The 23,414-nt window shown below is 48.1% G+C and overlaps 1 protein-coding gene across 1 annotated transcript in view; it reads left to right on the top strand.

Annotated features, from left to right (window-relative positions):
* The first annotated feature begins 661 nt into the window (after positions 1 to 661).
* Positions 662 to 23,414, top strand: part of amt (aminomethyltransferase) — a 52,327-nt gene continuing 29,574 nt past the window's right edge. Inside the window, exons 1-2 of the mRNA XM_072472085.1 lie at positions 662 to 814; positions 16,094 to 16,261. Of these exons, the coding sequence (XP_072328186.1) occupies positions 713 to 814; positions 16,094 to 16,261 (270 nt within the window). The 5' untranslated portion in view covers positions 662 to 712. The remainder of the gene's footprint in view (positions 815 to 16,093; positions 16,262 to 23,414) is intronic.

Consider the following 23,414-nt stretch of genomic DNA (forward strand, 5'->3'; position numbering starts at 1 on the left):
TGTGTGGTTTGTTATAATTTTTTTTCAATTATTTAGAATCAGATTACTTACAGATGCTGCACTACAAATTCTGATTAAAAAAGCATATGTTGTGTGATATACCCATTTTCATAAATATTATTTCAGGATATAAGAAATAGGAGTGAGAATAGGCCATAATGCAGATCAGCCTGCTCCATCATCCAATAAGATCATGGCTGAACCACTATAACATCTCCAATTTCTCATTCTATCTCCATACATTAAAAATGACAAATCTCAATCATACTCTTATCACTTAGCCATCTACAGTTTCTGAGGTAGAGAATTCCAAAGATTCACAACGCTCTTGGATACCTCTGACACTGCAACATACTCTTACAGAGCTATCAACCAGGGGTTATAAATTTGCCTGGAGTGGGTCCTGAACCCTCAACCTTCTGAGTCACAGGACAGTGTGCAACTTTTCTATGCTTAAGCTCCCATTGAGAAACAGCATGGGAGATATGTTGTTAATGTCCCAAAAAGGGGCAAGAAGGCAGCCTGCAGGAATTTGGAAACAGATGATAACTTTCCAATTGGCCCACACTGAGCCCAATGCACCATGGGGGCTGTAGTTCCAGATTTCTGATTGGTTCCCAGGGTGTGGGCGGGACCATGCCGGTCCTGCCTGAGCAGGGTGTACGCATGCGCGTTGAGCAGGAGGCGCCCGGAGGGGGACTCGGGTTCAGGGATGCTGGCGTTTGGAGCTCGAATGGCAGCGCGGCTCCGGCTGCCGCTGGAGGCCGGCAGTCAGCTACGTCGGAACGGCTATAGCCAAGGGCAGGGCGGCACGGTAATTCCTGGGCACCGGGCTGCAGAAAGTTACATTCGTGGAGGGAAGAATAGCAAAGGCGTGGGAGGAAATTAGTATTACCGTAACTGGTATTCAGACTGGGTGTTACAGTACCTTGTATTTAGACTGGTTATTACAGTACCTGGTATTCAGACTGGGTGTTACAGTACCTGTATTTAGACTGGGTATTACAGTACCTGGTATTCAGACTAGGTGATACAGTATTTGTCACTCAGACGGGGGACTGGGTATTACAGTACCTGGTATTCAGACTGGGTGTTACAGTACCTTGTATTTAGACTGGTTATTACAGTACCTGGTATTCAGACTGGGTGTTACAGTATTTGTCACTCAGACAGGGGACTGGGTATTACCGTACCTGGTATTCAGACTGGGTGTTACAGCACCTTGTATTTAGACTGGTTATTACAGTAACTGGTATTCAGACTGGGTAGTTACATTTGTCACTCAGACTGGGGACTGGGTATTACCGTACCTGGTATTCAGACTGGGTGTTACAGTACCTTGTATTTAGACTGGTTATTACAGTACCTGGTATTCAGACTGGGTGTTACAGTATTTGTCACTCAGACAGGGGACTGGGTATTACCGTACCTGGTATTCAGACTGGGTGTTACAGTACCTTGTATTTAGATTGGTTATTACAGTGCCTGGTATTCAGACTGGGTGTTACCGTATTTGTCACTCAGACGGGGGACTGGGTATTACAGTACCTGGTATTCAGACTGGGTGTTACAGTATTTGTCACTCAGACGGGGGACTGGGTATTACAGTACCTGGTATTCAGACTGGGTGTTACAGTACCATATACCACCCGGCCAGGTGGTAGATGTTTCAGTAGGGGAGCATTTCGGGAACAGTGACCACAATTCAGTAAGTTTTAAAGTGCTGGTGGACAAGGATAAGAGTGGTCCTAGGATGAATGTGCTAAATTGGGGGAAGGCTAATTATAACAATATTAGACGGGAACTGAAGAACCTAGATTGGGGGCGGATGTTTGAGGGCAAATCAACATCTGACATGTGGGAGGCTTTCAAGTGTCAGTTGAAAGGAATTCAGGACTGACATGTTCCTGTGAGAAAGAAGGATAAATACGGCAATTTTCGGGAACTTTGGATAACGAGAGATATTGTAGGCCTCGTCAAAAAGAAAAAGGAGGCATTTGTCAGGGCTAAAAGGCTGGGAACAGACGAAGCCTGTGTGGAATATAAGGAAAGTAGGAAGGAACTTAAGCAAGGAGTCAGGAGGGCTAGAAGGGGTCACGAAAAGTCATTGGCAAATAGGGTTAAGGAAAATCCTAAGGCTTTTTACACGTACATAAAAAGCAAGAGGGTAGCCAGGGAAAGGGTTGACCCACTGAAGGATAGGCAAGGGAATCTATGTGTGGAGCCAGAGGAAATGGGCGAGGTACTAAATGAATACTTTGCATCAGTATTCACCAAAGAGAAGAAATTGGTAGATGTTGAGTCTGGAGAAGGGTGTGTAGATAGCCTGGGTCACATTGAGATCCAAAAAGACGAAGTGTTGGGTGTCTTAAAAAATATTAAGGTAGATAAGTCCCCAGGGCCTGATGGGATCTACCCCAGAATACTGAAGGAGGCTGGAGAGGAAATTGCTGAGGCCTTGACAGAAATCTTTGGATCCTCACTGTCTTCAGGTGATGTCCCGGAGGACTGGAGAATAGCCAATGTTGTTCCTCTGTTTAAGAAGGGTAGCAAGGATAATCCAGGGAACTACAGGCCGGTGAGCCTTACTTCAGTGGTAGGGAAATTACTGGAGAGAATTCTTCGAGACAGGATCTACTCCCATTTGGAAGCAAATGGACGTATTAGTGAGAGACAGCATGGTTTTGTGAAGGGGAGGTCGTGTCTCACTAACTTGATAGAGTTTTTCGAGGAGGTCACTAAGATGATTGATGCAGGTAGGGCAGTGGATGTTGTCTATATGGACTTCAGTAAGGCCTTTGACAAGGTCCCTCATGGTAGACTAGTACAAAAGGTGAAATCACACGGGATCAGGGGTGAGCTAGCAAGGTGGATACAGAACTGGCTAGGTCATAGAAGGCAGAGAGTAGCAAGGGAAGGATGCTTTTCTCATTGGAGGGCTGTGACCAGTGGTGTTCCACAGGGATCAGTGCTGGGACCTTTGCTGTTTGTAGTATATATAAATGATTTGGAGGAAAATGTAACTGGTCTGATTCGTAAGTTTGCAGACAACACAAAGGTTGGTGGAATTGCGGATAGCGATGAGGACTGTCAGAGTATACAGCAGGATTTAGATTGTTTGGAGACTTGGGCGGAGAGATGGCAGATGGAGTTTAATCCGGACAAATGTGAGGTAATGCATTTTGGAAGGTCTAATGCAGGTAGGGAATATACAGTGAATGGTAGAACCCTCAAGAGTATTGAAAGTCAAAGAGATCTAGGAGTACATGTCCACAGGTCACTGAAAGGGGCAACACAGGTGGAGAAGGTAGTCAAGAAGGCATACGGCATGCTTGCCTTCATTGGCCGGGGCATTGAGTATAAGAATTGGCAAGTCATGTTGCAGCTGTATAGAACCTTAGTTAGGCCACACTTGGAGTATAGTGTTCAATTCTGGTCGCCACACGACCAGAAGGATGTGGAGGCTTTAGAGAGGGTGCAGAAGAGATTTACCAGAATGTTGCCTGGTATGGAGGGCATTAGCTATGAGGAGCGGTTGAATAAACTCGGTTTGTTCTCACTGGAACGAAGGAGGTTGAGAGGCGACCTGATAGAGGTCTACAAAATTATGAGGGGCATAGACAGAGTGGATAATCAGAGGCTTTTCCCCAGGGTAGAGGAGTCAATTACTAGGGGGCATAGGTTTAAGGTGAGAGGGGCAAGGTTTAGAGTAGATGTACGAGGCAAGTTTTTTTACGCAGAGGGTAGTGGGTGCCTGGAACTCGTTACCGGAGGAGGTGGTGGAAGCAGGGACGATAGTGACATTTAAGGGGCATCTTGACAAATACATGAATAGGATGGGAATAGAGGGATACGGACCCAGGAAGTGTAGAAGATTGTAGTTTAGTCGGGCAGCATGGTCGGCACGGGCTTGGAGGGTGGAAGGGCCTGTTCCCGGGCTGTACATTTCTTTGTTCTTTGTTCTTTGTATTTAGACTGGTTATTGCAGTACCTGGTATTCAGGCTGGGTGTTACAGTATTTGTTACTCAGACTGGGGACTGGATATTACAGTACCTGGTATTCAGACTGGATGTTGCAGTATTTGTTACTGAGACTGGGGACTGGGTATTGCAGTACCTGGTATTCCGATTCGGGGCAGGCTATTGCAGTACTTGGTGATGGATATTCAGATTGGGGACAGGGTATTGTGACAGCTGGCTAGCTGCATTCCAAACCTAATGGGGTAATATTTTTTTACCTGCTTAGAGGTAGTGCTAGAGTAGTTTGGAGGGTAAGCCTTTGCAGATTGTGAATATTCACTGCCATGGAAATGGTGATCACAACATTATCAGGTTGGTTTGCTGTGATATTCTGGACTTTGAACTAGTTGGAATCGCTTCATCACCCTTTTCCAGTAACTTTGTTTGTTAAGGTGGTGATTTGCTAATCCCAGTTTCAACCCCAGTGTGAAGGTTCCTGATCTTAGACACGCCTGCTGATAGGAAAGCTAACATTTGTTTTAGTGCTTTTAGCTGACTAATGATTTACGCTGGAAAAGCTGCTTGTAAGGATTGTGTGAAAACCGATTTTGGTTTTTACTGTGAAGTTCCCTTCTTGACGAAGAGTAGTCATTAGGAATATGATGAAGGACTAATTGGCCATGTGGAATTGTACTCTGGTGTAGGAGGGGAGATAATATACCCTCAGTATATCTCAACAAATCTGAGTGACAGCAATACTCTAAGATAAATGCTAATCAATTGAACTTTGCTCTTCTCATTTATGGCTTCTGAACCTGCTCATTATTGCCCAGCCTTATAAAATGCTAGACTTGCGATACTCGTGTTATAAAATAGTCAAGCTCAAAACTTCCAATTCAGGGTGGTTTCATATCTATTGTTAACTCTCAGCAAAATATAATACTGGTTGTGTATTAATTAAAATTCCTATAGTACAGTGACAACCAAAAAACACCCAGCAGAACCATTATACAACTTTGTCATTCCCAACTTGAGTAGTAAGACCGCACTGGTAATGTGTGCAATTTCATGGGCTGAACATTACACAAGCACTTGATGCAACACCTAATTATGTGTTTTTCCGCCCCCCATCTATCTTAGACTGAACATTCCCAGTAACAATGCACATCAGCCAGTAATCTTGGGAAGAATTGGCCAAGATGTCAGGTTCAGTTTCAGGAAATTCCAGGCACAAAGCTTCTCAGCATTCCACTCTCCGTGTCCGTGCGGCCCCCTCCCCAGTGAACCCCACCTTCACATCCACATTCATTGTTCTTGGTGACTGAATGAGCTTTGGAGACATTTCAATTAGTGACATGGTCTAATTAATCTTTAAAGCTGCTTTTTGCATTGCAGCCTTTTAGTAAAGGAAAGATACTGAACTACCCAGAAGGTTATTGAAGCATTTCACATTTGCCCCTCCTTGTGTTGCTGGTGCTCTCATTGAAACTTACAGTTTTGCACTTTTGGAAAGGGGAGGCCTTGGGTTTCCCACATTTTATTTTTGCTGGCACCAGCGGCTCCGATGCCAGTTTGTAGAGCTCCCTACCTAGGCCCACTCCCCTGCCGTTTCCCCATACCACCTAACCTGCACATCTTTGGACTTTGGGAGGAAACCGGAGCACCTGGAGAAAACCCACACAGACACAGAGAGAACATGCAAACTCCACACAGACATTCACCCAAGGCTGGAATTTAACCCAGGTCCCTGACGCTGTGAGACAGCAATGCTAATCACTGTGCCGTCTATGTAATTAGAAAATGAATTTCATTTTTTTTTAAATTCTGAAACTATAATGCTGGTGTCATTAAAAGTGGCTATCCGATTGTTCTCAAAGCCTAGCTGGTTCACTGATCTGGCCGACATGTGACCTAGTCCTGCCTGAAAACTGCTGAGTCTGAAGTACCCTAGGAATCAGTGGAATTAGGATTGGCATGGAATGTCGTCCTTACTAGAACACATACACCTCACCCCCCTCCCCCAACCCGATGCGATGAACAATATCTCCGCTGATCCCCCTCAATTCAACTCCATGTTTTCCAGCATCGTACGTACCCAGCGTTGTCGACCACAATTAAAAAAGAATCCTTCGCTGGGCAACAAGAGACGCGAAGGCCACAACATCGGCCTTCTTCCCCTCCATCAGCTCCGGCATTTACCGACTTCTCACAGCCCCAGAACATTTGCGCATGGTTTGCTGGACCTCGCCCACACTTCTCACACTCATTCTTGCTCGAGGCATATGCACCCTATGCACCACCTTAAATTGAATCAAACTCATCCTCGCACATGAGGAGGTCAAATTCACTCTGCATCGCACTCACCATCCTATCTCCTCCCCATTCTCCCCGCTCCTCCTCCCATTTCTCCTTTATCCTCACCAACTGTGCTCCCACCCACCCCCGGCCACCCGTACATATCCCCAGTCCTACCCCCCCCATATCCAGGTGCATAATTCTCCCCATATTCTCCAAAGGGTCCTACAAGAAAAGCAGCAGGTCTTCTGCGTACAGCGACACCTGGTCTTCCCCACTCCCCCTCATAATCCCTTGCCATTCTACTGACCTCTTAAGGCCATAACCAAGGGCTCGATCACCAGCGCGAATAGCAGTGGCGACAGTGGGTAGCACTGCCTCGTTCCTCTGTGAACCCAAAACTCCATGAACTCATCTTGTTTGTCTGTACACTGGCCACCGGTGCCATGTAGAACAGACGCACCCAGGCCGCAAACTTCATTCAAAACCCAAACCTTCCCAAAACCTCATATAGGTGCCGCCACTCCATCCGATCGAAAGCCTTCTCCGCGTCCATAGAGACCACTACCTGTCCCTTCGATGGATCATGATCAAGTTTAATAACCGCCTAATGTTATTGGAAAGCTGACTGCCTTTTATGAAACTAGTTTGGTCCTCTGCAACCACCCTCTGAACACATCCTTCCAGCCCCCCGCCACTAACTTAGCCAACATATTCACATCTGTGTTCAGCAGTGATATGGGCCTGTATGACCCACACTCAGGCGGGTTCTTCCCTTTCTGGCCACAACATCGGCCTTCTTCCCCTCTATTAGCTCCGGCATTTACCGACACCCCAAAAATCGCCACCATAGGGTCCGGCCCGGCCTCTACCCCACAATCTTTGATAACATTCCAAACAACCCCTCCCAGTATCTCTCCGACTTCTCACAGCCCCAGAACATTTGCCCATACTCTCACACTCGTCTGTCACCCCCAGGAAAAACCCACTCGTCCTCGCCTGAGGCATATGCAAATTAGTGTCGTCGCCTGGGTCAGTGTCTCCGTAGCTCCCTCTTCTCTAGCGGCTCACAAAACACAGCCAGTAAATGTGATGCCAACCAAGTCGCAATCTGCTTATAGAACTCTGCCGGGTAACCGTCTGGTCTCGGGACCTTCCACAACTTCATCCCTTTTATGCTATTCATCACCTCTCTCAGCCCTAATGGCTCCTCCAACGGCTGCCTCCTCTCATCACCCAGCCTTGGGAATTCCAGCTCATCCTAAAAACATCCCATCTCCCCTTCCTCACCACCTGGATCGGCCCTATATAAATTCTCATATTACTCTCTGAACACCTCGTTAATCTTTCCTGGCTCTGACACTACCTCCCCCTTCCTTGACCATACCCTCAGAATTTCCCTAGATGCGGCCTGCCTCCGTAGCTGATGGGCTAGCATATGGCTCGCCTTCTCTCCATATTCATGCCGCACCCTCCCTCACCCTCGTAACTGCCCCATTGCCTTCCCATCGTCAGCCTATAAATTGTTCCTGTAACCCTCTGCCAACCCCTCCTTCGTGGGGGCATTTGAATATTTCCTGTCCACCTCGACTATCTCGTCCAACAACTGCCCATACTCCTCCCTCTTCCTCCTCTTTGCGTCTTGAACGAGGTAACCTTACCCCGAAACACCGCCTTCAATGCCTCCCAAAATGTGTCCGTCGATACCTCCCCATTCTGATTTTCTGATTCAACTCCACATAGATCACCGACCGCACCTTCTCACAGAACCTCTTGTCCGCCAAATCCCCAAATCTATCCTCCATTCCGGCCTCTGCTCCTGCCTCGAGCTAAGTTCGACCTCCAGCCAGTGCGGGGCATGGTCTGAGATCACGATTCTCGTTTACTCCGCCCTCACCACCCCCACCAACACCACTCGTCTTACTACAGAAAAGTCAGTTCCAGAGTATACCTTGTACACATGTGAGAAGAAGGATTACTCCCTCTCCCTCGGGTTCTGAAATCTCCGCGGATCCACCATATCCATCCTTTCCATAAACCTTCCCAGCTCCTTCGCCATCCTCAACCTTCCCATTGACTTTGGGCATCTCCTGTCCACCCTCGGTTCTAGCACGCAATTAAAATCACCCCCCATAATCAACTGATGCGTGTCCAGGTCTGGAATTGTTCCCAGCAACCCTTTCACAAACACCACGTGGTCCCAATTCAGCGCATAAATATTCACTAGTGACGAGTAAGGGCAGGAAGCCATCCACTCTCTCTCTCTCTCTCTCTCTCTCTCTCTCTCTCTCTCTCTCTCTCTCTCTCTCTCTTTCTCTCTCTTTCCCCCCCCCCCCCCCCCCCCCCCCCCCCCACACACACACACTACCCGCATCTTTCGATCTCTGTTGTTCCAGTTCCTCCATCTCCCATCAGCATTTGGTCGCTGGGTACAGCGCTCCAAACCTGATCTGCATTTGGTGTAGAACCACTTTGGCTTTGTTGAACCCAGCGTGCTTTTTTTCCAGCTCCGCTCCAATGTCTTGATAGATTCAGACCCTGTTTCCCTCCCTTTCACAGTTCCGCTTCTCCCTGGCTACCGCAGGATCTTCTCCTTCTCCACAACTCATTGAGCCTCACAATCACTGCCAGTGGCCGCTCCCCGACTCTCTACTTCTGCCTTCAGAACCTGTGCGCCCAAACCACCTCTGGGGCCTTGTCCAGCACCATCTCCACCACCAGTCCCGCCAGCATCCTCGAGATGCATCCCGTGGCACTCATGCCTTCCGCACTCTCTGGTAAGCCAACGATATGCAGATGCCTTCAGGATCTGTTATCCTGCTCCTCTATATTTGCCCTTAGTGATTTGCAAAGGTCCCACCTCCGCCTCCAACGATATCACCTGTCGCTGTGATTGGACATCACCCGCTCCATCTCCCAGATCTGCGACCCCCAGGCTCTTCCCGACACTCTCCATCGATCCTTTCAGGGGTACTACCGCTCCCTTGGTGGCCTTTGACCGATTTTCCTGCATTTCCTTTCGCTGCTGGTGGAGCTCCTCTCTGATTAAATGCCATCAACTGCTCCATCTGGAGTTTTCCAACTTGTGGCAACCTTTCCCCCTCTGGTATCTTCCCAATTTCCATAGGTCTCCTCCAGTTCCTTGGCCAGGTCTTTAAACTTCTGCCAGGTCTGGTAACCAACGGACATGCCCCTCTTGGGGAAAACTCCTCCTTCACACCTTCAGCTACACTTTTGTATCCAAATTACCCCATTTTAGGGTAAAAAGAGCTCAAACCAACACCTTTGAGCCAGAGCTGCCCTGTGTACGACCACTCACTCCATAGCTGCCACCGGAAGTCCATTGAGTGTATTTTAAAGCTAATCCATCTGGTAGGAAAGAGCTATTATTTGATTTGTCACCTGTGTTACACAGCTGCCTCATCCGATCATGTTGGTTGCCCACGGGGCATGTTAAACCAAAATGACCTTGTCATGTTTAGAACCTTACTTGTCATTTTGTAGAGTTGTGTTCCCTCTACAGGTCAGTACCTCGCTGTGCTACGGAAGTTCAAAGTGATTTTAGCTATAGGCTTATGATCTATACAAGCCATTTCAGTCACTACACACTCAGCTGGCTGCCAAAGACAAGGTACATCTATGCTAAGAAAATAATACCCTCACCAACACCGTTTTGTTTCAGTGTTTAACAACCAACCCCAAATTCTTCTAATTCCAACCTCTTTTGCATCTGGAATACGCTTCGACCCTCCATTGATGCTGAGACTTTGCCCACATGGGTCCAGTGCTCTAGATTTTCCTCCCTAAATCTCTCTGTCCTCCAAGTGGCTCCTTAAAATACCTACTACTTTAATCAAGCTTTTGCTCACATGTCCTCATACCTCTTTATGTGACTCATAATATTTGCCTTACTATGCTTAAATTAAGCTGGTTGAGAGATATCTTAGAAGGAACGGCCTGATTAAACCCAGCTGCACTTTAGATGGTGTAATCCCCATTCTCCATGAAAGCACCATCTAACTGACTACGAGGGAGATTTGATAGTAATTCCAGTCCAATCTGAGGGAAAAAGCCGTGTTGCTGAATGAAAGTAGGGAAGTCTTGTTAGAACTGCATAAGACATTGGTCAGACCAAATCTGGAGCACTGCATCCAGTTTTGGTCTCCTTTTCAGGAAGGATATACTTGCATCGGAAGCAGATCAAAAGATTCAATGGATTGATTTGTGAGCTGAGGAGTTTGTCTTACAAGGAAAGCTTGGGCCTTACGAGGAAAGCTTGGTCAGAAGAATGAGAGGTGATCTTATTGAAAGATATACATTTCTAAAGAAGCTTAGCAGCTTGGAGGCTGAGAGGATGTTTTTGTGGAGGAACCTAGAATTGGGGGCACAGTTTCAGAATAAGGGAGCTCCCATTTATGATGGAGATGAGGGGGAACTTCGTCAGAGGGTTGTTACTGTTTGGAATGCTCATCTCCAGTGAGCAGTGGAGGCTGGGTCATTGAATATATTCAAGGCTCAGTGAGATTTTTTTGAAATTTACATGGGAGTCGAGGGTTATAGGGGCAGGTGGGAAAATGGAGTTGAAGCTACCATCAGGTCCTATTGAATTCAGGAGCAGGCTCGAGGGGCCAAACAGCCTACTACCGCCTCTATTTCGTATGTTAGGAAAGATGGTGGCATAGTTGTAATTCAGAGACATGGGGTCAAAACCAATCACAGCAGGTGGTGGTATTTAAATTCAGTTCATAAAATCTGGAATTGAAAAGCTAGTCTCTGTCGTAAAAAACATTTGGTTCACTAATGTCCTTTAGGGAAGGAAATCTGCCATTTGACAGTTTTACGGGATATAAACTGAACGTGGGGAAGAGCGAGTTGTTTATGATCCAGGCTAAAGGGCAGGAGAGGAGACTGAGTGAGCTACCACTTAGGAGGGTAGAGAAGAGCTTTTGCTACCTTGGAATACAGGTGGCTCGGAAGTGGGATTTGTTGCATAAGCTTAATTTGACCCGGCTGGTGGAACAAATGGAAGGGGACTAAAAGGTGGGACATGCTCCCGCTGTCACGGGCGGGGAGGGTACAGACCGTGAAAATGACGGTCCTCCCCAGATTTCTATTTTTATTCCAATGCCTTCCCATCTTCATCCCTAAGACCTTTTTCAAGCGGGTGAGTAAGATCATCTCGGGATTTGTGTGGGCGAATAAGACCCCGCAAGTAAAGAGAGTGCTGCTGGAACGCAGTCGGGGGGAGGGTGGGCTGGCGTTGCCGAACTTTTGCAACAACTACTGGGCGGCCAATATAGCCATGATTAGGAAGTGGGTATTGGTGGAGGGGTCGGTATGGGAGCGGTTGGCGGCGTCATGTAAAGGCACCAGTTTGGGAGCACTGGTAACGGCACCTCTGCCGTTCTCGCCGGCCCGTTACTCCACAAGTCCGGTGGGTGTGGCAGCACTGAAGATCTGGGGGCAGTGGAGGAGACACAAGAGGGTGGAAGGCGCGTCGATCTGGATCTCGATATGTAATAACCATAGGTTTCTACCAGGTAGGATGGATGGCGGGTTCCTGAGCTGGCAGAGGGCAGGTATCAAAAGGATGGGTGACCTGTTTATAGATGGGAGCTTTCCCAGCCTGCCGGCGCTGGAGGACAAATTTAAACTGCCGCCAGGGAACGGCTTTAGATATTTGCAAGTGCGGGCCTTCCTGAGAAAACAGGTGGTGGCCTTCCCGCTTCTGCCGCCACGGGGGATACAGGATAGAGTAGTTTCCGGTACCTGTGTGGGGGAGGGGAAGGTGTCGGATATCTACCAGGAACTGCTGGAAGCGGAGGAAACCCTGGTGGAAGAACTTAAGGGCAGATGGGAGGAGGAGTTAGGAGGAGAGTTAGAACCGGGTGTGTGGGCAGAAGCCCTAAGTAGGTCAATTCCTCCTCATCATATGCTAGGCTCAATTTAATCCAGTTTAAGGTGGCCCACCGGGCACACATGACGGCAGTGAAGATGAGCAAGTTTTTCGGGGTAGAAGACAGATGTGTGAGGTGCGCGGAAAGCCTAGCAAACCATGCCCATATGTCTTGGGCATGCCCGAAGCTTGGAGGGTTCTGGCAGGGGTTTGCCAAGGCAATGTCCACGGTGCTAGATACGCGGGTGGTGCCAAGTGCAGAGGTGGCGATCTTTGGAGAGTCAGAAGTCCCGGGAGTTCAGGGAGTGAAAGAGGCCGATGTTCTGGCCTTTGCCTCCCTGGTAGCCCGGAGACGGATCCTTTTAATGTGGAGGGACTCGAAACCCCTGAGTGTAGAGACTTGGGTCAATGACATGGCTGGAATTCTCAGCCTCGAGAAAATAAAGTTTGCCTTAAGAGGATCAATGCTCGGGTTCTCCCAAAGGTGGCAGCCGTTCGTCAACTTTCTTGGAGAAATTTAAAATGTCGGCAGTAGCAGCTTTCCGAGAGAGAGCGGGGGGGGGGGGAGGGTAAATGTTATTTTATGTTATTTCATGTGGTCTGTGAAGAAAGAGCCGATTGGGGAAATGTCTATATTTTTTTCACCATGTTAATGTTTAATGTTTGCTGTTCTTTTTCTGTTATTGTTATCAAATTTTACAAATACTTCAATAAAAATATTTTTGAAAAAAAGGAAAGGAAATCTGCCATCCTTACCCGGTCTGACCTACATGTGACTCCAGATGCACATCAATGTGGTTGACTCGTAACTGCCCTCTGAAATGGTCTAGCAAGCCACTCGGTTCAAGGGGAATCAAGGGTAGGCAAACATTTCTGGCCGTGCCACTGACAGCCCACCAGAGAATGTTTTAAAATGTTCTTAATCATAGAATCGTACACCATTGAACAAGGTCATTGGGATTATTGTGCCTGTGTTGGCTCTTTGAAAGGCCTATCGAATCAGTCCCACTCTGTTGCTCTTCCCTCCTCGCCCTGCAAATTATTCTCTTTGGTGTATTTATCCAATACCATTTGGAAAGTTCCGACTGAATTTGCTTCCACCAGCCTTTTCAGGCCGTAGATTCCACAAACCCCTCCAATCTCTTGGGTACCATAAAATCTGGGTTATTCTGCCCAGAATACAAAATTTTATAATGCAGTGTGTTATTTTGACACTTTGACTCCACTTCCTCTGCTCGATGTAAAAATATGTCTCCATTAACGATCCATCAACCAAAAATGATAAAAGACAAAAATAAAAGAAATAGGAATTAAGGAAATCAACAGGAAGGGCCCTTTAGTCTTCATTTCAAAGCTCTCCTCACCAATAGTCTGGGGTAAAATCATACAGAAGTTTATATTCGTCAGTACTGCTCCCTCAGGACTTGGGTTCGATCCCGGCCCCAGGTCTCTGATTGTGTGGAGTTTACACATTCTCCACTAGTCTGCATGGTCTCACCCCCACAGCCCAAAGATGTGCAGGGTAGATGGATTGGCCACACTAAATTGTCTCTTACTAATAAAATTAAAGACGTTTATATTCGACAAAGTATCACAGATTCTGTTGATTCAGTCTGACCTGAGTTTGTTTCTTGTCAGTCACTCAGTAGAAAATCTATGTGCTGAACTCAACAAGGAGACCTGTGACACTCAGTATATTGCTCCCCAGGCTTGGCTGCCATTAATGATTTATAAGATCTGTCGATTGATTTGATCACCTCTGGGGGCTGGAGAGCAATTTTACACAGTATTTTACCCATATCGGCCGTATGCATTTCTCTGATCTTTTACATCCACTTGAGAAGGAAAATCAGACCTTGATTTGATATCTCAGCTGAAAGATAGCACTTCTGACTGTGCAGATAACACACACGGTCTCCCTTTGAATGCTGTTTCATCAAAAACTTACCAGGTAATGACAGTCAGAAAACAATCCAACAGTCTCTCAATGTGAAAGCTTGAAAGCATCTTGCATTTCAACCAAAGGTGACTTCCTGCAACACTGCTTTGGAGTGTCAACCTGCATGTGAACCAGAAACCATTCTGTGATAGGTCTAGTTATTGAAAGACAGCAGTTGTGAGCCAGGTCTCTCAGCACTTAGTGAAGGATAACTCGATTGGTTCATGGAGGACATCGACTTATGAAGCTTGAACCAAATGGAAACTGGGCGCACAAAGTATTTTTTTAATGATAGCTCTGTCAAGAACTTTGGATGTTTTTCTACATTAAAAATATTGCGTAAACATTTTAAAAAACCATTTAGAGTACACAATTCATTTTTTCCAATTAAGGGGCAATTTAGCTTGACCTACCCTGCACATCTTTGGGTTGTGGGAGCGAAACCCACGCAAACACGGGGAGAATGTGCAAACTCCAAACGGAGAGTGACCCAGAGCCGGGATTGAACCTGGGACCTCGGCGCCGTGAGCTAACCACTGTGCCACCGTGCTGCCCCTATATTGCGTAAACATGAGTGGGTGTTGGGTGACCTGATTGGATATATACATGATGGTCCCAGTTATCCTCTATGCTAATCAAAGCAGGACACTTGGGTGAGGTGTTCCCAGGACAAAATTTCACAACCTTTTTCTTCCTTCTGCCTTCCTCCACCACCACTAACCCTGACTTCACCTGCACAGATCAGAAATCAAACCTGGGCCTTGGCTGGGGCCAGTGCGGCCCAATCAGGGACAATTGTTGTTTGAGTTTATTCTTGGGAAGTGCTGTTTTCTGAGTTGTCTTCCTTAAAGTTCATAGTGGTGTTGAGGCAAAACTGGAATTGGTAGCCACCTGACCACCGATATTTGAAATATTGCTTGAAGGTCTTGTTTTGTGGGTACCAGAGGAACAGGAAATAGAAGCACATGAATTTAAGTTATGGGTCATGACTTTGATTCTGACTGCTCTCTTTCCCACAATCCTCATGGGCTTTCATTTTGTCAAATGCCTCCATGTATTCAACATCTACTGTACTACCTTGATCAAACTTCTCTGTCACAGAATTCAATTAAGTTGGCCCTTAACACTTCCTGCTGGTGTGCACCAATTAACCCATATCTTTCCAATTAAAGTTTATTTTGCTTCTGGGAATGGTTTCCAATAACTTCCTCACAAGGCATAAAACAAAATGTTGGAAATACTCAGCAAGTCAGACACCATGTCTGGAGAGAGTAAGTTAATGTTTCAGGTCGATGAAAATGTTTCTGGTGCTACCCATTGAGGCAAGGCTAACACTTGGGTAAACGGGAAGGGAGGAGGGTTGCGATCATAAACTGGGTTAGAGATCTAGGTTAAAGGGGATGTTATACGAGTAAGGACAAGATTAGTGGGCGGCACAGTGGTTAGCACAGTTGCTTCAGAGCTCCAGGGTCCCAAGTTCGATTCCTGGCTTGGGTCACTGTCTGTGCAGAGACTGTACATTCTGCCCGTGTCTGCATGGGTTTCCACCGGGTTCTCCAGCTTACTTCCACAGTCCAAAGATTGCATGTTAGGTGGATTGGCCATGCTAAATTGCCCTTGGTGTCCAAAAATAAGGTTAGGTTGGGTTGCGGGGATAGGGTCGAGGTGTGGGCTTAGGTAGGGTGCTCGTTCCAAGGACCAGTGAAGACTCAATGGGCTGAATGGCCTCCTTCTACACTGTAAATTCTATGATCTATGATTAGTATCTATTTTTATCTTATTTTCTCCCCCCATCTTCCAGCTATATAAAAGTGACCGATGTATTCCTCTTGTGTGGTATGTCAGGAAGAGAGAGGAAAATCCACCCAACTGTTTTGTGATGGAAGGGAGACCTGTGCCGAGTATTTGGAGTCAATTTTAAAATAAATCCATCCTCAAATTCAGCCCTAACAATGCCAAGATATCGGTGTCCATGTGTGAATTTACTTGTTTTTTCTGTTCAGGAATCTCTCAAGAAGACAGCACTATATGAATTCCATCTGAGTAAGGGAGCTCGGATGGTGGAGTTTGCAGGTTGGAGTATGCCTGTTCAGTACAAGGACAGTCACATCAACTCACACCTGCACACCCGCCAGCATTCCTCATTATTTGATGTATCGCACATGCTGCAGGTAAGACCAGATTCTGGATATTGTACTTCAAGAAGCTCCCCCACTTCATTGTAGCCGTGACGGGGATGATTTGTTGTCATGTAAGTTTTACCAATGATGCCAAGCTCTGCGGACAGGTGACAAATATAAGGAAATAAAATGTTCTGGATCCATTGAGGAATGAGTTACAGAAAAGCAGATTGGTTTAGCACAGGCAGATTTGAGGTGGCCAGCCCATAGCTTCACCTTTGTCACAATCGCTTAAGGATGTGTGAGTTTGTAAAGATCGTTTCAATACTGTGACAAGGACAGTAACCCGACTGGAGGGATTTTAAAATGTAGTTGGGAGAAAGATCAGAATGGATTTTTGGGGAGAAAACACATTCAAAGACTTTGGAGAGGAAAAGGAGTTTGGAAATGGCAGTTTGCAAGGACAGTGGGTCAAGGTTTGTTTTTTGGAGGAGAGGAATGGTGACTACAGGTTTAAACACCAGAAAAGAGAAAACTGTTTTCAATATTGGCACACATTGGGACCAGGCAGGGTAGTTAGGTGGAGGACGTAGAATATTAATTGTATATAAATTATTTTGATTATGTACTGATGGAGGGCATTAAATTGGAATTTCATTTGTACACGTATAAAAAGACTCACTAAAACCGGGATGTATTTACGTTAGGAGATGTATGCTTGTAATGTTATGCTCGGTCAATAAATCTTCAACTGAGTTAAGATTGCCTGTATCTTTCACCAACTTGCTTTCTTTTAAAAAAATATATATTTTATTCAAATTTTTTTCGGTCAAACAAGAACAGTACAGGATTCTCCCCTTTTTACAACTTTAAAACAATATAAATAATAATGACCGTTTTTTTTTTTAACAAATAAATAATATATTAACTAAACGGCAACTGCCAACAACAAAATAATAACTCTCCAAGACAATAAAGTCCCACACGCCAGTATAAATAACTAATATACAAACAACTATAGGAAACCCCTGAGGGCCTGCGTGGGCCCTCCCCTCCCCGCCCCCTCCCCCCCGGGATGCTGCTGCTACCTTCTCCATTTCCCTTATCGTTCTGCGAGGTAGTCAAGGAACGGTTGCCACCGCCTGGTGAACCCTTGAGCCGAACCTCTTAGTGCGTACTTTATCCGCTCCAATTTTATAAACCCTGCCATGTCGTTTATTCAGGCCTCCACGCCCGGGGGTTTAGCTTCTTTCCACATAAGTAGAATCCTTCGCCGGGCTACTAGGGACGCAAAGGCCAAAACATCGGCCTCTCTCTCCTCCTGCACTCCCGGCTCATCTGCAACCCCAAATATAGCCAACCCCCAGCCTGGTTCGACCCAGACCCCCACCACCTTTGAAAGCACTTTTGCCACACCCACCCAGAACCCATGCAATACCGGACATGACCAAAACATGTGGGTGTGATTCGCCGGGCTTCCCGCGCATCTCCCGCACCTATCCTCCACTCCAAAAAATCTACTCAGCCTTGCTCCCGTCATATGCGCCCTGTGTAGAACCTTGAATTGTATCAGGCTGAGCCTGGCACACGAGGACGAAGAGTTTACCCTACTTAGGGCATCTGCCCACAGCCCCTCCTCAATCTCTTCCCCCAGCTCCTCCTCCCATTTTCCCTTCAACTCCTCTACCATCGTCTCCCCCTCATCTTTCATTTCCCTATATATATCTGACACCCTACCATCACCCACCCATGCCCCCAAAATCACTCTGTCCTGGATCTCTTGCGCCGGGAGCTGCGGAAATTCCCTCACCTGTTGCCTCACAAATGCCCTCACTTGCATATCGCGAAATGCATTCCCAGGTGGCAACCCATATTTTTCTGTCAGTGCTCCCAGACTCGCGAACGTCCCGTCTAAGAACAAGTCCTTCAATTTTGCAATTCCTGCTCGCTGCCAAGATTTAAATCCCCCATCTATCCTTCCCGGGACGAACCTATGGTTGTTCCTTATCGGGGACCACACTGAGGCACCCGTCACTCCCTTATGTCGTCTCCACTGCCCCCAAATTTTCAGTGTTGCCACCACCACTGGACTTGTGGTGTACTTTTTCGGGGAGAATGGTAAAGGCGCCGTCGCTCATGCTTGCAGGCAGATTCCCCTACAGGATGCCATCTCGAGTCTTTTCCACGCCGCTCCCTCCCCTTCCCCCATCCACTTGCATACCATTGATATATTGGCGGCCCAATAATAGTCACTTAAGCTCGGCAGTGCCAGTCCCCCCCTATCCCTGCTACGCTGCAGAAACCCCCTCTTCACTCTTTGGGTCTTCCCAGCCCACACAAAGCTCATAACGCTCTTATCCACTTTTTTGAAAAAAGCCTTGGTAATCATCACAGGGAGGCACTGGAACACAAAAAGAAATTGCGGAAGAACCACCATTTTGACCGCCTGCACCCTGCCCGCCAGTGACAGGGGCACCATGTCCCATCTCCTAAAATCCTCTTCCATCTGCTCCACCAATCTTCCTAAATTAAGCTTATGCAAGGTTCCCCAGTTCCTGGCTATCTGGATCCCTAGGTACCGAAAATCGCTTGTTACTCTCCTCAGCGGCAAATCATCTATTCCCCTGCTCTGTTCCCCAGGGTGCATCACAAACAGCTCACTCTTCCCCATATTCAGTTTATATCCCGAAAATTCCCCAAACTCCCTGAGTGTCTGCATTATCTCGGGCATCCCCTCCACTGGGTCCGCGACATACAACAACAAATCATCCGCGTATAATGACACCCGGTGCTCTTCTCCTCCCCTAAGTACTCCCCTCCACTTCCTAGAGCCCCTCAGCGCTATGGCCAGTGGCTCAATTGCCAACGCAAACAGTATCGGGGACAGGGGACACCCCTGTCTTGTCCCTCTATATAGACGGAAGTAGTCAGATCTCTGCCTGTTTGTGATCACACTTGCCACCGGGACCCTATATAAAAGCTGAACCCACCCAATAAACCCCTATCCAAATGCAAATCTCCTCAACACTTCCCACAGGTAATCCCACTCCACTCTATCAAATGCTTTCTCAGCGTCCATCGCCACCACTATCTCCGCCTCTCCCTCCGGCGGGGACATCATCATCACACCTAGCAGCCTCCGTATATTAGTGTTCAACTGTCTCCCCATGACAAACCCAGTTTGATCCTCGTGAACCACCCCTGGAACATAATCCTCGATCCTCGTCGCCATCACCTTGGCCAAGAGCTTGACATCTACATTCAGAAGGGAGATAGGCCTGTAAGACCCGCACTGCAGCGGGTCTTTGTCCCTCTTCAGGAGCAACGATATCGTCGCCTCTGACATCGTCGGGGGCAACGTCCCCCCTTCCCTGGCCTCGTTAAAGGTTCTCGTCAGAAGCGGGGCTAGTAGGTCCATGTATTTCCTATAAAATTCCACCGGGAACCCATCTGGTCCCGGGGCCTTCCCTGCCTGCATGCTCCCAATCCCTTTTACCACCTCCTCCAACTCAATCTGTGCTCCCAATCCTGTCCTCTCCTGCTCCTCCACCTTCGGGAATTCCAGCTGATCCAGGAAGTGCATCATTCCCTCCTTCCCTTCCGGGGGTTGAGCCTTATACAGCCTCTCATAAAATGCCTTAAACACCCCGTTCACCCTCTCCGCTCCCCGTTCCATCTCACCCTCCTCATCCCTCACCCCACCTATCTCCCTCGCCGCCCCTCTCTTCCTCAATTATTGGGCCAGTAACCGGCTCGCCTTCTCTCCGTACTCATACTGTACACCCTGTGCCTTCCTCCATTGTGCCTCTGCTCTGCCCGTGGTCAGCAAGTCAAATTCCGTATGCAACCTTCATCTTTCCCGGTACAGTCCCTCATCCGGAGCCTCTGCATATTGCCTATCCACCCTCAAAATTTCTCTCAACAATCGCTCCCTCTCTTTACTCTCTTGTTTCCCCTTATGGGCCTTTATGGAAATCAGTTCCCCTCTGACCACTGCCTTCAGTGCCTCCCAGACCACTCCCACCTGAACCTCTCCATCATCGTTAATCTCCAGGTACCTTTCGATACATCCCCTCACCCTTACACACACCCCCTCATCCGCCAACAGTCCCATATCTAATCTCCAGAGTGGGTGCCGTTCCTTTTCCTCTCCTACTACCAGATCTACCCAATGTGGGGCATGGTCCGAGATGGCTATGACCGAATACTCCGTCCCTGTCACCTTCGGGATCAGTGCCCTTCCCAGGGCAAAGAAGTCTATCCGAGAATACACCTTGTGGACATGGGAGAAGAAGGAAAATTCCCTACTCCTGGGCCTAGTGAATCTCCAGGGGTCTACTCCTCCCATCTGCTCCATGAAGTCCTTAAGCACCTTGGCCGCTGCCGGCCTCCTCCCGGTCCTAGACCTGGACCGGTCCAGCCCTGGATCCTGCACCGTGTTGAAATCTCCCCCCATTACCAACTTTCCCGCCTCCAGGTCCGGATGATGAAGTTTGCATCATCCCAGTTCGGGGCATATACGTTTACCAGAACCACCGCTTCCCCTTGTAATCTGCCACTCACCATCACGTATCTACCCCCACTGTCCGCTACTACGGTCCTCGCCTCAAACACTACCCGTTTCCCCACTAATATAGCCACCCCTCTATTTTTCGCATCCAAGCCCGAATGAAATACCTGTCCCACCCATTTTTACGTAATCTGACCTGATCCGCCAGTTTCAGATGTGTCTCCTGTAGCATGACCACATCTGCCTTTAATTTCTTTAGGTGCGCGAGTACCCTTGGCCTCTTAATCGGCCCATTCAGCCCTCTCACATTCCACGTGATCAACCGGGTCGGGGGCCTCTTTACCCCCCCCCCCCCCCCCCCCCCCCCCCCCCCCCATGTCGACTAGCCATCCCCTTTTTTAGACCAGCTCCTCACCCGGTTCCCACGCTCCCGTTTGTCCCCCCGACGGTGTCCTCCCGTCCCGACCACCCCGCCCCATAACAGCTCCCCCTTTCCCTTAGCAGCAGCAACCCAGTTAACCCCCCCCCCTCCGCTAGATCCCTCTCTAGCGTAATTACTCCTCCCATGTTACTCCCAGAAGTCAGCAAACTCTGGCTGACCTCGGCTTCCCCCGTTTATCCTTGGCCCCCCATTGTGTAAGGCCCCTCCTTCCTGCGCTCCCTTTCCCGCCGCAATTACCATAGCGCGGGAACAAAGCCCGTGTTTCCCACTCGGCCCCGCCCCTAATGGCGCAGCTCCCTCTCTCCTTCCCCCTCTCCTTCCCCACCGGCGCCCACAGTTCACCATACCCCCCCCCCCCCCAACGAGGGGAATAGAGAAAATTTCCCCCCCCCTTCCCCGTCCCATACAATCCCCCCACTACTTTATTACAGAAGCTCTTTCTCTCTCCAGTCTAGTCCAACTTCTCCTCTACAATAAATGTCCACACCTCTTCTGCCGTCTCGAAGTAGTAATGTTTCCCTTGGTGTGTAACCCACAGTCTCGCTGGCTGCAGCATTCCAAATTTAACTTTCTTTCTATGTAACACCGCCTTGGCTCGATTGAAACTCGCCCTCCTTCTCGCCACCTCCGCAGTCCAATCCTGGTACACGCGGATCACCGCATTCTCCCACCTGCAGCTCCGTGTCATTTTCGCCAATCTCAGGACCATCTCCCTGTCCTTATAGCGGTGAAACCTCACCACTATGGCTCGAGGTATTTCTCCTGCCTTTGGTCTTCGCGCAAGGACTCTATATGCTCCCTCCACTTCCAAGGGGCCCGTCGGGGCCTCCGGTCCCATTAACGAGTGAAGCAATGTGCTCACATCTGCCCCGACGTCCGCCCCCTCTGCACCTTCGGGAAGACCCAAAACTCTTAAGTTCTTCCTCCTCGAGTTATTCTCCAGGGCTTCCAGCCTCTCCACACCTTTTATGCAGTGCCTCGTGCGTCTCTGTCTTCACCACCAGGCCCTGTATTTCATCCTAATTTTCAGCAGCCTTTGCCTTCACATCACGAAGCTCCAACTCCTGGGTCTTCTGTGCCTCCTTTAGCCCTTCAATCGCCTGTAGCACGGGGCCAACACCTCCTTCTTCAGCTCCTCCACACAGCGCCGCAGGAACTCTTGCTGTTCCGGGCCCCACACAGAACGGCCTCCTTCTGCCGCCATCTTGCTTCGTGCTTCCCTTCCTTGCCGCTGCGCCTGAGGATCCTCTGCAATCCAGCCACTACTCTCTTCTTTCTCCATATATATCCGGGGGGATTCCCTTCTATTTCACCGCACAATGGTTTTAGCCGTCAAAAATTGCCATTGGGGCTCCTAATAAGAGCCCAAAAGTCCGTTCCAACGGGAGGTGCCGAAACGTGCGACTCAGCTGGTCATCGCCGCACCCGGAAGTTCACCAACTTGCTTTCTTGAATATAACACAAGCAATGGGTCTCATGGGTAAGATGAGCTCAGACAGGGTATGAGGAGAGAGTTAGAACAAAAATTAGAGAAATATATAAATCTGGGGCTCGGATGAGATTTAGGAGAGGTTTGACCAGGTGTCAAGGGAGGAATGTAGCAGAGGCAGCTGATCGGATTAATTAAATCGCAGTGACAGTAGTCTATGAGCTCCTCACACTTATTGCTGGAGGTGAGGATGCTGAAAGAAGACCCTTTGGACCAGAGAAAAGAAGGCGGTGATTATCTTTTGCATTCTGGACTTCCAGTGGCATTATGCAGTGGCTCCTGCTAGGGTATTGCACTATTAGCCCTTTTCGCTTAGTTTTGGGGGATATTTTTGTTTAAAAACCCACATATTTAATGGGATAGGGAATCTACATAGGTGAAATGCCCAGAAAATCCAGAGGAAAAATTGCTAAAAGCAGAAGTTTGCCGACAGAGTAGTAGGCCCCTCGGAATCATCGGTAGGAAGAAACGGAGGCAACCCCTGGGACTCCGACCACTCCACTATCAGCTGAGATGCTTACGAGCACTTTGGCGACAGAATCTGACAAACACTGGCGGGTTGTGTCGATGGAACAGGCCTTGGTTTCCATCCGTTTGGCTTTGGAGAGGACCAACAAAATGGTAAGAACACATGGAACCACGGTACAAGGCATGGATGTGGCCTTTTCGAGGCATAATGACCAGATTTCCTCTCTGGAAGCTGAGATGTCTCTGATGGCTGTTGTGAATAAATCGCTAAAATGAATGTTTTGGAGAACCCTGG

This window comes from Scyliorhinus torazame, chromosome 13, assembly GCF_047496885.1.
Source record: "Scyliorhinus torazame isolate Kashiwa2021f chromosome 13, sScyTor2.1, whole genome shotgun sequence".
Classification (NCBI taxonomy): Eukaryota; Metazoa; Chordata; class Chondrichthyes; order Carcharhiniformes; family Scyliorhinidae; genus Scyliorhinus; species Scyliorhinus torazame.